This window comes from Suricata suricatta, chromosome 9 (assembly GCF_006229205.1).
Source record: "Suricata suricatta isolate VVHF042 chromosome 9, meerkat_22Aug2017_6uvM2_HiC, whole genome shotgun sequence".
Classification (NCBI taxonomy): Eukaryota; Metazoa; Chordata; class Mammalia; order Carnivora; family Herpestidae; genus Suricata; species Suricata suricatta.
Window position 1 is genome coordinate 30,950,396 of NC_043708.1, and position 13,995 is coordinate 30,964,390.

At 42.6% G+C, this 13,995-nt stretch overlaps 1 protein-coding gene across 2 annotated transcripts in view; it reads left to right on the forward strand.

Annotated features, from left to right (window-relative positions):
* Positions 1-309: 309 nt before the first annotated feature.
* DCAF5 (DDB1 and CUL4 associated factor 5) overlaps positions 310-13,995 on the forward strand; it is a 101,716-nt gene continuing 88,030 nt past the window's right edge. Inside the window, exon 1 of one of the 2 annotated variants that reach the window (XM_029950454.1) lies at positions 310-569. In XM_029950454.1, coding sequence (XP_029806314.1) covers positions 356-569 — 214 coding nt within the window. In that variant the 5' untranslated portion in view covers positions 310-355. The remainder of the gene's footprint in view (positions 570-13,995) is intronic. The other variant, XM_029950455.1, reaches the window with a different exon arrangement.

Sequence of the window (13,995 nt, forward strand, 5' to 3'; positions counted from 1 at the left end):
GCGTTCTTCCGGCCAGCAGCCCGCGGCGGGGGAGGGGCAGCCGCCGCCCGCGTTCTCCCGGCACCGGCGGCCGGCGGAAGGGCCGCGCGTCGCGGAAGCGCGACCGCAGCTGAGGATCAGCTGCTGGAGGAGGCGGAGAAGGAGAGGGAGGAGCCTAGGGGGGAAAGGGAGGGAGGGGACCCTCTGGAAGCCGCGAACGCCACCGAGTGTCTGCACACCTCGCTCCGTCTGCCATGGCTGGTTAAAGAACCATCCGGATCGCAGCGCGGGGGGAGGGTTGGGTGGGGGGGAGAGCGGCGGCCGCGCGTGAGGCCGAGGGAGGGGCGGCGGCGCGAGCGGCGGCGGCGGTTCCAGCATGAAGAGGAGAGCTGGCCTGGGGGGCAGCATGAGGTCAGTGGTGGGCTTCTTGTCCCAGCGGGGCTTGCATGGGGACCCCCTGCTCACTCAGGACTTTCAGAGGAGACGCCTGCGGGGCTGCAGAAACCTCTACAAGAAGGACCTCCTCGGCCACTTCGGCTGTGTCAATGCCATTGAATTCTCCAACAATGGAGGCCAGTGGCTGGTCTCAGGTAAATCAACCCCCTTCCCCGCCCCGCTCCTCCCGGCCCCCTTACAACCTCCCCTTTCGGTCTCCCTCGCCACCCTCCTTCTGCCCTCCGTCCCCACCCCCTCCCTCCCCCCCACCCCCCTTCTGCGGTGGGAAGGTTTGGTGTCAAATTCAAACCCTTGTAGGGGGAGGGAGGGGAGGGTGAGGATGTCTTCTGTTAAAAAAAAAAAAAAACCTAAAATGGTTGACAGGTCCTTAATTCGCTTTATCCCAAGTGTAAAGTGGTCTCTCCTGATGACTGCCCTGAAAGTGTGGGTCGGGGAGGGGGCGAGACTACCGCCTGACAAAGTTTGATGGGAAACTCTTCCTCCGTGTACTTTAAAAGGTGCGGGGGGCATTTTGGGGATTCGGAGGGGGAGGAAGCCGAGGCGCGCCGGGGGCCAGGGGGAGCTCGAGTCCCCGGCGCCGGCGTCCGGGAGAAGGGGCCTTGGGGCCGGGCGGTGACAGGGCTGGCCGCCCAGGGGTCGCGGGCCGCGACTCGGGGGCTGGCTGGGGGAGCGAGGAGAGGAGCCGGCGGGCGGGTCGCTGTGGGGCGCCCCCTCGGCGCCCTGAGGGCCCCGGCCCCAGGTCCCTTGCTTCGGTAGCCTCTTCCGCGTCGTGTTTTTCTTACGGTGAGGGCAGTGCCGACGGCTCTGGAGGCTGAGGGGCACCCGCCTGAACTTGAATGCGCAACTTGTGAGGCTGGGGGTGGTGGGTGGGCGACCCCGAGAGACTTGTTGGCTGCAGCCCCGCGCCCGCACCCGGTTTGTCCGCGGCTGCCGTTGCAGGTGGTCTCCGCACCTCCTCCCTCCCGCCCAGCTGGGCTCGGCTACCCCCGGGCTCCCCCTCCGGTGTGCGGAAAGTGGCGAAATCGAGGCCGGGGCTCTGGCCGGGCGGTGTAGGCCTCGCTCTCCCGGGGCTCCTAGCGACAGGCAGCTGAATCGATAGCCTATTGCTCCCGGGGAGGCCGGGGCCGGGCGGGCCGCGGCGACAGCTGCCCCGGGGGTGGTGCGCCTGCTGCCCGCGGGGGCGCTCGTCGCCGCCACCCTCCCCCCGGGGGTCTCGGGCCCTAGGCGGGCGAGTGGGGAGGGTGTCCGCTGTGGGGCGGGGACTCCCCGAAGGCGGGCGAAGACTGCTGATCTGGCGTTCCCGCTCGCCTTCTACCCTACTCCGTCTCTTTTCCTGCATCGAGAAGGAGGAAGCGGGAGCCCCCGAGCTGGACGTGGCGCGTCGCTTCGCCCAGGCCGGTCCCCGAATGCTTTTCTAATTTACGTCAGTGGGCAGCTGGCCAGAAACTTCTGGGATCATGGCAAAGCATCCGTCTTCTTCGCGAGTAACAGTCGGAAGTGACACGGGCGTGCAGTCCAATTTAGGGGTAGCAGAGATAAGACTCGTGTGATCATTCCGCGATATACCTTCTGGGGTTTCTCCAGAACTGACTTGACTTTTCCACCCCAGATCGTTTTCTCTTTGACTGGGTAGATTTTAACCCTAGATCGTCCCCTGAAGAAACCTGATATTCCACTTCAAGGCATACCCCCAAACAAAAGCTTCCTTCCCCGACACTGCCAAAAATTCCAAGGGCAAAAATGGGGAAGATCTCTAGAGTTCTCAGCCCCCCCCCCCCCGTATTCTTTATATTCTAGTCTACTTTCCAGAATGATGTGTTCCAACAGAGATGTCCTCAGACACAAGAAAACTCCCTACTGGGTGAGGGAATTTGGGGGGGGTACTCTTTTATAGGTCCAGCTCATCATGGTAATTTAAGTCCTAAGTACAGCCATGCATTGCCCAGCTTAACCCATTTACAGAATTACAGATTTGTTAAAATATAATTCACAGTCTATCAATTCACACATTTTAAGTTAACACTTTTTAAGAAACACTAAAATGTTGCTTCTATTTTCGAGAAGTTAGTTATCCTTGTGCAGGACCTTCCCCTGTGTCTTAAATGAACCCCATTTTCTCTAGTCTTGGGCAGTTCATTACATTTTGGTATGTAGAAAAGGAGGGCCCTTTCCACATAGCAGGCTATGGCAAACCTGGTTTTAGGCATTTATTTCATTATTTTTCTAGGCCTGAGTGCCCATCTCCATCAGTCGGTACTTTCTGGGTTTCAGTCCTCTTTGCTCCTTACTCCTCCTTCTTCCCCTCACACTTCCTCTAACTCAGTCCTTCCTGTTTCCTTTTTATCTACTCTTGTCCTCCTTCCTAGTCCTTGCAGCAGGCTGCCCCCCCCCCCCCAGTTTGGCTCAAATACACTTCACTTTCCTTATTTATTTCCTAAACAAAGTTTTGGCTAAAAACCTTTTTAGCTATTCACCTTCCATTATCAGTACAACTTATGCTAACAGAAAGTTCCTCCTGTTTGCTTCAGATAAGGAAGCCCCCCTCTGGGAGTCATAAATACACCTTAACTTGTTAAAGCTAATTAAATTTTGTTCTGGGAAGTCCTTCACTAATCCTCTCCAATTTAAAACTATTTAAGTGTCATGTTTACATTTTCCCTTATCTGTCATTGTCCTTCAGTTAACACCTGAGGGGGGAGAGAGGCTCTTGGGTTTTTCAGGCTAATGCTGTCTATCTCTAATGTTTTACAGTGATGTGGTCGGAGGCCAGACTTTGGGATGGTAATGAGATTACCTTTATGCGTTTTGTTGTTCTTGTATCTTGTCTGGATTGGTTAAAGCCTTTAGAAAGTGGTGATTAAAATGATAGTGTATTCATAGTTTGCTCACTGTTTTCATTTCCTAATTGTTTGGGCAGGCTCACATTTCTTGTAACTGACACATACCCATCGATAGAATTAACTTAGATCTAGGGCAAAAATATTTGCATGACTCCTATGGCCTTATAAAATGCTATAAGGATACATTCATTGCTATTTTGGTCCTACAGCTAGCCCCTCTTCCAGGGCACAGTGATGCCAGCAGATATTAAGAGTCAACCAGAGAAAATCAGGAAGGAGGAAAGATGGTTTGCAGGGAAGTATGACTGTGACAGCCACAGGAGGGAGGATGGTTTTTGCTGTTTTAAAACATTAAAGTACTTTAACCTATAAGTAGTTTTCTCTGTTGTTGAACAGAGAGGGGCATTACTCTGATATCCCGTAAGGCAGTGTAGTAGAGCATTCGCATGGTTGAAATCACTGCTGTGTGAATTCACATGTGACCTTTTTAGTCAAGTTGCTAAGCCTCTCTGCATCTATTTCCCAGTGTATGCGGTGGGAATGCCAGCCTTTACCTGAAGGGCTTTTGTGAGAATTATGTTACGTAAGGTTTAGGTTCGGTGCTGAACAGAGTGCCAGGCCTCTCAGAGAAAACATGAGTTTGTTTTCTTTCCATTTCCGACTTAGAAACTTGAGGTATCCTTGTTAGCTGACACTTGTTCTCAGACAATTGGTAATGGCATGTGCAAATGGGACAGACAGGATAGTGTTGTGACTTTGGTGTGGAATGAGAAGGCACAGTGTATGTTGAAGTGCTGTTTATAAGAGATCCTACCAAACTCAAGAAAGTTATGCCGAAACACGTATTTAGGGAATATCCTGGGTTTACCTTTTAAGTCTTTGGTTGCATCTTATATTATTTTCTCTGAATTGATATTTAAGACATTGGAACCTTTAGAGCTAGCAGATTAATAGCCCATTAGTGTAAAGTTTTGAGTTTCAGTAAGAGATTATGATCTCTTTCTTAATGCTTATGACTAAATACATGTAGGAAAAGCACCTTCGGAAGCTTTTCAAATAGCATCAGCAAGTGTACTGTTTCAAAGTGTTAAGTAGGAGTTGTGAATGGGAGGGGGCATTTAATTATATTTATTTGGTCATAATATTTATAACATAACTATTTCATCCTATTTCATTTCACATAGGTCTCTGATTTTATTATCATAAGTTAGGCAGAGATTAATAGGATGAATTCTGGAATCGGGCTGCCTGGGGATGAACATCAACTCAACTACTTGCTAACCTTTGATAAGTCACTTAACCCTGTTTCCTCAGCTACACAGTAAGGGCAGTAATACCCCACAGGGTTGTGGTGAGGGTTGAATGAAATAACACTTGTAAAGTTCTTAGCACCAAGGCCTAGCCCATGCTTTTGGTCTGTTTGATGCTGCTGCAACTGTTCGTATTGCTGTTGGTTAGCTTGAACCTCACAAAAAGCTTTTAGGAGTTGACACCTTCAATATCTAACTTTTATTGCACACAGCACCGTACAATGTGAAAAACTGAAAAAGATCTCAATGAGCTGCACTGTTAAGAATGCCATGTAAATAAGCTTAACCTCAGTATTGTCATTAAAGCATATTTTTAGGCATCAAATAATAGTGGTGATAATAACTATATGTTAATTTGAACCTATTATTAAATGATCGTTTCCTGTTTCCCAGTCATTAGTTATGTCAATTTTCTGGAATCAGTTTTTTGTAAATAAATTCATCTAAGAGCATGTTATCTACAGGTGAAGTTTTGCCTTTAGCCAGTGGAATAAAGTCTAACTTTATTAGAACTTCTCAGGTGTTCAACTGGAATGAATTTGTTGGTCCAGTGGTTAATTTATCAGGAGAAATATGGCCAGTGATAGGCCTGAAAAAGCTTTCAAAGTATATACATTTTGATAAAGTGAATAGGGAATCAATTCTTGGATTTTCTTCCGGGCTTTTTGTTTACTGATAATCCATTGCTGTGAAGGAGTTATGTTTTATTCTTTGGTCTATTAATTAGTTCAACAAATAGGTTTTGAGTGCATTGTTTATAAAGCAGACGCAATGAAAACAGAAATGATGAATCAGGTATAAACCATGCTTTCAAGCTTGCATTTTAGGAACATTAGCTTATCGTTTGTAACAGTGCATGGCTCTTTTAAAAAATCCTCTGCTTTGCTTTATGATACTTTAATGGATACTTGATTTTTCTCTGGTTTACAGTACTTACTATAGCAAATAATCCTCTTGCTTATGAGCTTTAGTGAGAAAGCGAGAAGGAGCATAGAGACAGCCTTGGAGGACATTGCAATGATAAATTATAGAGTTTGTGTCATAAGGATAAAGTAACATGGATATTTATAGATGCATATTATTTTTCCCACTTGTTCTTTAGTCATCTAATTGATATCTATCAAAGATTGGCAGATTTAGAATTATGCCCAGGTTTGTCACTTCTGCTTTAAAATAGCCTACTGAGGTCTAACTGATGGATCACCAGTCTTATTAGACATTATTATTACAGCCAAAAGTAGTCTTTGTCTTCTGTATTATTCGAAGGATCATCACTGACTTATGCCAATGTGTTTTTGATTACTAGGCGTTCCTAAGAAGAGCAGTAGCCCACAGTTATGTGTCCTGGCGACCCCAAGTTATGTGCTCATTCACTGATGAGTGATAGATTTGGTTGTAAAGGACAGTTGGAATGATTTAGATCAGGGAAACTTTATTGACCAGTAAAACTTGAAACATGGATGGATGCTGCTTTCTGAATTACAAGTTAAGAAGTGCATTTATTTTCTCATGCATTGAGCCAGATGAAGAGTGCTTCCACTGTTAATAAACAGCACTTAATTTTAATCTTTTTTCTTTCTCATGGTTTCAAGAAGGAAGTAATTGCTTTTCTTATTGTTTTAGTCTAAATTTAGATACCCTAGGGTAGAATTAAAGCCTTTTAAGGTTAAAGGAACTAAAATCCTAATTCAGATGAAGATTATGTAGGTTAAGAAGGAATTGATTTTGTTTTCAATTTTTGGTGCCCCATATTATAAATATTATCTCATGGAGATAAAGAACTGAACGTTAATCTGTTAGGATTAGCCCTTATTTTATTGTGAGAATTGAAAATTACATCTTTTTTATTCAGTTGTTTTCTTTAAAATTTTGATTTTAAGTTCTAAGGGTTAGGTTACTATTTGCCCCTGTGGGTATGTAAGCTGATTTCAGGTGATCTTTGAATAAATATTTACAGATTTTAAAAGCACATTTCCTTTTATATATGGAAAAGTTAACTGGCATGTATAAAATATTTTTAATGAATTTATTGCTTAAAGTCAGGTTAAATTTTAAAAAGCAACTTAAAGAAAACAAATGGTGAATGTGTTATGGATATGCAAAAATCAGAAGTTGATCAAGAGGGACTGAAGCTTGGGAAGTATTGCATTAGGTAGTCTTTTTTGTACTTTCTTTCTTCCTCATTGAATCAGTGAAGGAAAGATCTTCATTTTATGGAAAAGGAAATGGAGGAGTAGAAACAGGACTTGCCCAGAACTGCCTTGTGAGGCTGTGGCAGTCAGCAGGCCAAGTAGGGCTCCTTGCTCCTGGGCATGTGCTGTTTCTAAGTTGCCTTTTTATATTTTTCTTTACCTTTTCTTCTTATATGCTGGTTCATCTTTTCTGGATCGCTTCTAAAAATTGAAAGCTGAAAAATTCGTAATTTCTGAGCACATGTGCAACTTTAGTTGCTCCTTTTAGATGATAAATTATATTTCTGTGTTTTGCTGTAAAGTTGTTCCACACAGGTATCTTATGTTTATTCATTAAGAATATTTAACGGGAGAGCCTGGGTGACTCAGTCGGTTAAGTGTCCAGTTTCAGCTCAGGTCATGATCTCACAACTCATGAGTTCGAGCCCCACATCAGGCTCTGTGCTGACAGCCTAGAGCTTGGAGCCTGCTTCGGATTCTGTGTCTCCTTCTCTCTCAGCCCCCCACCCCCACTTGTGCTCTCTCTCTCTCTCTCTCTCTCTCACTCTTTCAAAAATAAATCAAAACATTAAAAAAATTTAATGTGAAGATACTATGTATGCCTCTTTAATCTTAATAACTACAGAATTATTATTTTTTAACATTCATTTAGCTTATAATGTGTGCCAGGCCCTCTGTTAAGCTCTTTATATGTCTTATTTGCCACTTGGAAAATAGCCAGGATTACCTATAGTCTAAAAAAGACACAGGCATTTGAAGGTTTTGTATTAATCATCATAACTAAGTGTTAAAGAATCAAAAAGGGACATTGATAAATGACTGCGGAGGGTTCTGTAATGCAGAGAACAGGTAGGGCATTAATGGAAAAATAGATACTGGAATTCATTATTTCTGGTTAAAATGATGTGAGATATAATTCTAGGGATGAAAAAGATTTTTATTACATTGGCCTATTACCTTGGTCTTTGTAGAAATTTTGGTTCTAGTAGCTGCTTCCCAAGTTTTTGTTCTTTTCAGAAAAGCTTTAATATGTATTAGTCACCACTGCCAACGTAAGCTTCCTAAAACTTAACTTCATTATCCACTGTTGATCCCTCAAAACTCTACAGTACTCCCCAGTGTCCACCAAATTAAATAGGATGCCTCACCTGGCGTTCAGCTGAGACAATTGCTGTTCATAAAGATAAATGTTGAACAATAAATAGCTAATTTTTGAGCATGTCATTTATTTATCAAATATTACTTGGGATGTTTCATATGTCAGGCACATTTATATACATGACCACATCTAATACTTAAAAGACTCTTTCCTAAGGTAGGGTTAGTGCTATTATCCTTATTTTTACATCTGACAAAATGGGCTTAGAGAAGTTAAGTAACCATGAAGGCTCCTATAGTTTGTGGTGGAGCTGGATTTCCAGCCTGAGTCTGCTGGAAAGCTGGGATATGCTTACTGCTCTGAAATTCTTAGAATGTGCGTTTTAAAAGGATCTGACTTTTCCCCAACATCCTCTTCTCTGGGTGCTATCACTTGGATACTTTACTGCTTTTTCCCCCCTTTCTGTGTAAATGAAGGGGGTGGTCTAGCTGTGGGGAGGGATTAGTGGGCTTTGAGCCAATAAGCATCGTTCTGGTCACAGCTACCATACTTACCCCTCAAGCAGATTTCTCTTCTTGCTAGAAATCACTTCACCTGGATTTTGGTCTTGGCAGTCATCTAAAATCTCCTCCTTCCTCACACTTTGCGTGTTCTACACTCGCTTACATAAACCATGTAACTTCACACTGTGTTAAACTCACCTACTTTAGTGAAGTAGAATTAGGAGTGGGCATACTCTGGTTACCGATTAGGTTCCTCTTCTCCATTAGCCCAACTAAAAGTACAAACAACCTACGTGTCTTTACTGAGCCTGTAATTTAAGTTTGATGTCTCTTGAAAGCGTGTGGATTGAATACATTTGCCTGATTTCAGCCAAAAGAAATAGGTGTCTCCTCATTAGGAAATAGATGAATGATGATAAAGTGCTTTTTGGAAGAAGGTTTAAACTGTGTAATATGGGATTATTTGCCTGCAGAGCACTAGTAAGTCATTTGAAAGTGCTTTTCCACAGATATACAATATCATAAAGGAAGATACGACTCCTAGACCAGATGATAAGCCTGTTTAATCCTAAATGAACTTGAACTATAGTGTTCTTGCAAGTAAAATTAAATGTCACCAGCAGCTTCACTCTGCTTCTGTGAAGAAGAAGGCATTTCATTTCCAAGGTTATTCATGGGTTAGGTGAACCAGAAGGGTTAGATTCCACTTGCTTTTCACATCAGTTATCCTACGTCAGGGATTTAGGGAAAGACTTGACAACACTAGTTTGTCACTTTAGTTATCGGCTCTTCCCATGCCTTCAGGGTCACACTTTCCTTGCTACCTTACACATTCATTGTACTTTGCAGTATTGATATCCAAGATTCTATCACCTACCTCTCAGGATACAGAGTTGGTATGCATTGGCGGTCAAATCCATGTGATCTGAGTATTATTTTCTTATTATGGCCAATTTTTAAAATGAAAGTTATATTCTGGAGGATCAGGGGATGTAGGAATCAATGAGAAAATGGCATCTGAGGAAATTGACAGGGTTATAACAGATCCTAGTAGCAGAGATGTTGGTGGAAAGACTGATTCCCATCTTCCCTGTTGCCTCTGCTGGGTTCCTACCCCTTGGTAGAGCAAGGCAAAATTACCTTATATGGTCGATAAGGTGACTCTGTGGGTCCCCTGCCTACCTTGCTGTCTGCTGGAGTCCTTTATAACTAGGGTGACCATATATCCTGGTTTACTTGGGACCATCCCAATTTCCCCAGTACAATTATAAGCACTCCTTTCATTCCTTAAAAAGTTCTACTTTGAATGATAAGTTATATGGCCACCTACTCATAATCATCCGAGTTGTCTGGTACTCAAGTAAAACCAAAGCCCTACACTCTTAGCTTTTCCCAGTTACCATTGAATGCCTCTGTGAGAAAGCCTTCAAGCCTCTATTCTACTGTCAGGTTTTTCAGATGCCACTTTTAGGGTGCTGGGTTGAGCCTGAGAGGCAGAGTGGTTGATTAGTCATTTGTCCTCTCCTTGTCTTTGTATTAGATGGGGGTGGGGGGCAGCTAAAACCATTAAGAAAATGCTATGTCTTGGGCGCCTGGGTGGCTCAGTCAGTTGAGCCTCCAACTTTGGCTCAGGTCATGATCTTGCGGTTTGTGAGTTCGAGCCCCACGTCGGGCTCTGTGCTGACAGCTAGCTCAGAGCCTGGAGCTCGTTTCAGATTCTGTGACTCCCCCTCCCACTGTCCCTCCCATGCTCATGCCTTGTCTCTCTCTGTCTCTCAATAATAAAAAAAAGTTAAAAAAAAATAAAAAAAAGAAAATACTATGTCCAGAGGCTAGTAAGTTACCCTTCCTTTTATATACCTCCTCTTGGAGTTCTTTTTCTGCTGTTCACTTGTACATTCTTTAAAGCCCTCTTTTAAAAAGGGTTGTTTTTTGCAGTTGATTTTGAGGAAAGGTGTTCTGAGGAATGATTCCCCACTGAGTTGAGATTATCCTCCTGAGGTGTCCACTTCATTCCAAAAGTGGGTATGATGTTAAATCATGTTACAGGCTTAGTTTTATCTGTCCAGCACCAGAATGCATCTGGTGTAAAAGTTGTCCCCTCAATTGTATAGATAGGCCCTGAGAAAAGTTTTCAGGAATTGTAGTTTCTCAGGTATACAACGGGTTGGCTCTAGAATGTCTTTCATGTTGTGAAATAACTTCAGTAAAGAAGTTTAAGAGATCTGGGTTAGAGTCCAGATTTCACCATTGTCACTGTGTTCTTATACTACTAATGGACTGTCTCTGTAGAATCATAGAATTTTATTTCTGGAAAAGACTAATAGTCATTGAAGCCTTTAATTTTACATATAGGGACACAGAGAGCAAAAAGGTAAAGTGATTTGCCGAGTAGTTTATAACTAGTAAGTAGTACAGTCAGGATTACAATCTGGATCTGGGCCTTCTGATCTGGTCTCTCAGTAGGGAAAGTCATGAGGCTCTACATTTATAAAGGACTTTACTCAAGTGAAGTGTTAAACTCTTTAAGTGGCTTCTTCTGCCACTGCATTATATCTGCAGTTTCGTTGTCCTGAACACGGTTGGTTTGATTTAGTTGGCAGGTGCTCATTATTTTCAAGATGAGTCAGTAGAGATTTTCTAGGTTGGTGGGAGACTGTCACTCTGAGTTTCCAGTTTTAATTGGTTTTTTAAAAATGTTTTATTTATTTTTGAGGGAGAGAACACAAGCAGAGAGGGGGGCACAGGTGATCTGAAGGGGGCTCTGCTGACAGCCTCCAGCCCAATGTAGGGCTCAAACTCATGAACCATGATATCATGGTCTGAGCCAAGGTCTGACCCTCAACTGACTGAGCCAGAGCCACCAAGGCACCCTTCTCCAGTTTTAATTCTTAGCCTGTCTATACTTTCTTACTTTGGAAAGTCTATTTCCTTCCAAGAACATTCCTTAGGAGGAGGAATTTTTTGCAAATTCAGGTGCCTGTCAAAATCTTGTTAAACAACTTCTCTCATTCTGAATTTCCATTCAAGTCTTGTATCTACATTTTAGTTGTATCTTTTGTGTTACTTCTTAAAGCAAGTACTAATTGGAGCCTTTGAGGATTGTTTTTCTTTTCTTTCCTTTTTTCTTTTAAATAGGTGTCTTAACCATGTTTGATGGTTTATTGAGGATATCACTGGCTGCCATAGATGGCTAAAGCATGTGCTTTTGCCTTAGACACACTGGGAAGATGTAACTGAAATTTGCGTATTTGGCAACCAATTTCAAGCAGCCCTTGAGTCTCATGATTGATATCTCTATTTATACCTGCTTGTGGGTGGATATTGTATGCCTTCCTAAAAGGACTAAAAAGCATTGGACCTGTACTGGTTCAACCTTTTTAGAATTGCCCAAGAGAAGAAAAGACAGCTTTATTATGTTGTTAATGCTGCTCGTGCAGGGAGGTTTGCAAAAGTTAGGCAGTGTTCTTATTTTTAAAAACTAAAAAATCAGAGTAAATGAGGAGTGTGACATTATGTGAAGAGCATTTTGTCCAGGTTGGCTCTGTACGGCAGAAGTGAGACTGGATGTGATCTGTGGTCTGCAAGTACTTCACAGTGCATCATACTCAATAACTTCCTTGGTAATTAATAAATCCTTGGTCTGGTTGAGACCCAAGAATCTGTTCTTAGTGTTCTCCTAGCTAATTGAGGAGCTTTTTATTCTTTGACATTTCACTAATCCCGTACTTTACTATTAAACTTCCTGTTGAATCATGCAAGTCAACAGAATAGAGCACTTAGGCAGGCTTCCCACTTATTCACAGGTTTGTAAAATATCATGTATTAATTATAGAAAATTCAGAAAATAGATACTTGAAAAAGGGAGGTATACTGCCTATTGAGGATGACCATTTTTGACACATTGGACATATGCATTTTTTGATGCATACATATTTAAAATTTTTTTTAATTTTAATGTTTATTACTTTGAGAGGGTGACAGAGAGAGAGACAGCAAGCAAGGGAGGGACAGAGAGAGAGGGAGAAACAGAATCAGAAGCAGACTCCAGGCTCTGAGCTGCCAGCACAGAGCCCGACACAGGGCTCAAACTCATAGACCCCAAGATCATAACATGAGCTCAAATTGGCTGCTTGACCGACTGAACTACCTAGGCACCCCTGCATATGTACATATTTAAAAAATATAATTGGAATTAGGACATCTCTGCTATTTTGTAACTTTTTTCTTTCATCTTTAAAAAAATTTATTTTTAAACATTTATTTATTTTTGAGAGAGACAGAGCATGAGCAGGGGAGGCACAGAGAGAGAAGGAGACACAGAATCCAAAGCAGATTCCAGGCTTTGAGCTGGCAGCACAGAACCCGATGAGGGGCTTGAACTCATGAACTGTGAGATCATGACCTGAGCCAAAGTCAGAGGCTTAACTAACTAACTGAGCCACCCAGGTGCTCCTGTAATTTTTTTCTTAATATTAACATTTTTTGTATGTCATTGGATATTCAAAAGCAGGGTTTTTCAGCCTGAGCAGTATTGACATTTTAGGCCGGGTAATTCTTTGGGATGGGGGGCTGTCCTGTGCGTTGTGCTGTTTAGCAGTGTCCATGGCCTCTAACCAGTATATGCCAGTAGTACCTCCCCAGTTATGACGACCAAGAATGTCTCCAGACATTGCCAAATGCCCCAGGCAGAGGATTACTCTGGTTGAGAACCACTGTCTAAATGAAAAATTCTTAGACTCTTTGATCTTAGGACCTGTTTACATTCTTTATTTTTTTTAATGTTTTATTTATTTTTGATACACAGACAGAGCATGAGAGGGGAAGGGGCAGAGAGAGAGAGAGAGAGAGGGAGACACAGAATCTGAAGCAGGCTCTAGGCTCAGCTGTCAGCACAGAGCCCAATGTGGTGCTCGAACCCATGAACTGTGAGATCATGACCTGAGCTGAAGTCGGAGGCTTAACTGACTGAGCCACCCAGGTGCCTGAAGACCTCTTTACATTCTTAAAAAATCATTGAAGACCTCAAAGAACTTGTTTATATAGGCCATTTTTTTTTTACAGATTTTTATTATATTAGAATTTAAAACTGGTATAAAGTTTAAAAAATCATTTCCTTAAGAATGGAAATAATAAGCCTTATATTAACAATAATATTTCAGTGAAAAATAGTTATTTCCCAAAATAAAAAAATAGTAAGAAGAGTAGCATTATTTTCTCTTTCTGACTCAAAAATCTTTCAAAGTCTTTAATGTCGTAATAGACACTATAAAGGCATTTACAGTTAATCTGCTATGAAATGTTGGTTTAGCTAACATATATGAAGAGAATTCAGCCTTACACAGATATGTATTTAGAAAGGGGGAGACAATTTTAATGCCTTATCATAGAACAGTATATTTTTCTTTGAGACTATATCAAAACTTCACAAGTGGAAGGGTTTTTTTTTAAGTTTATTCATTTTTGAGTGAACAAGAGAGAGAGAGTGCGTGTGTATGCTAGGGAGCAGAGGGAGACCAAATCCCAAGCAAGCGCTACACTGACAGCAGAGAGCCCAACATGGAGCTCAAACTCACAAACCGCGAGATCAGGACCTGAACTGAAGTTGGACACCTA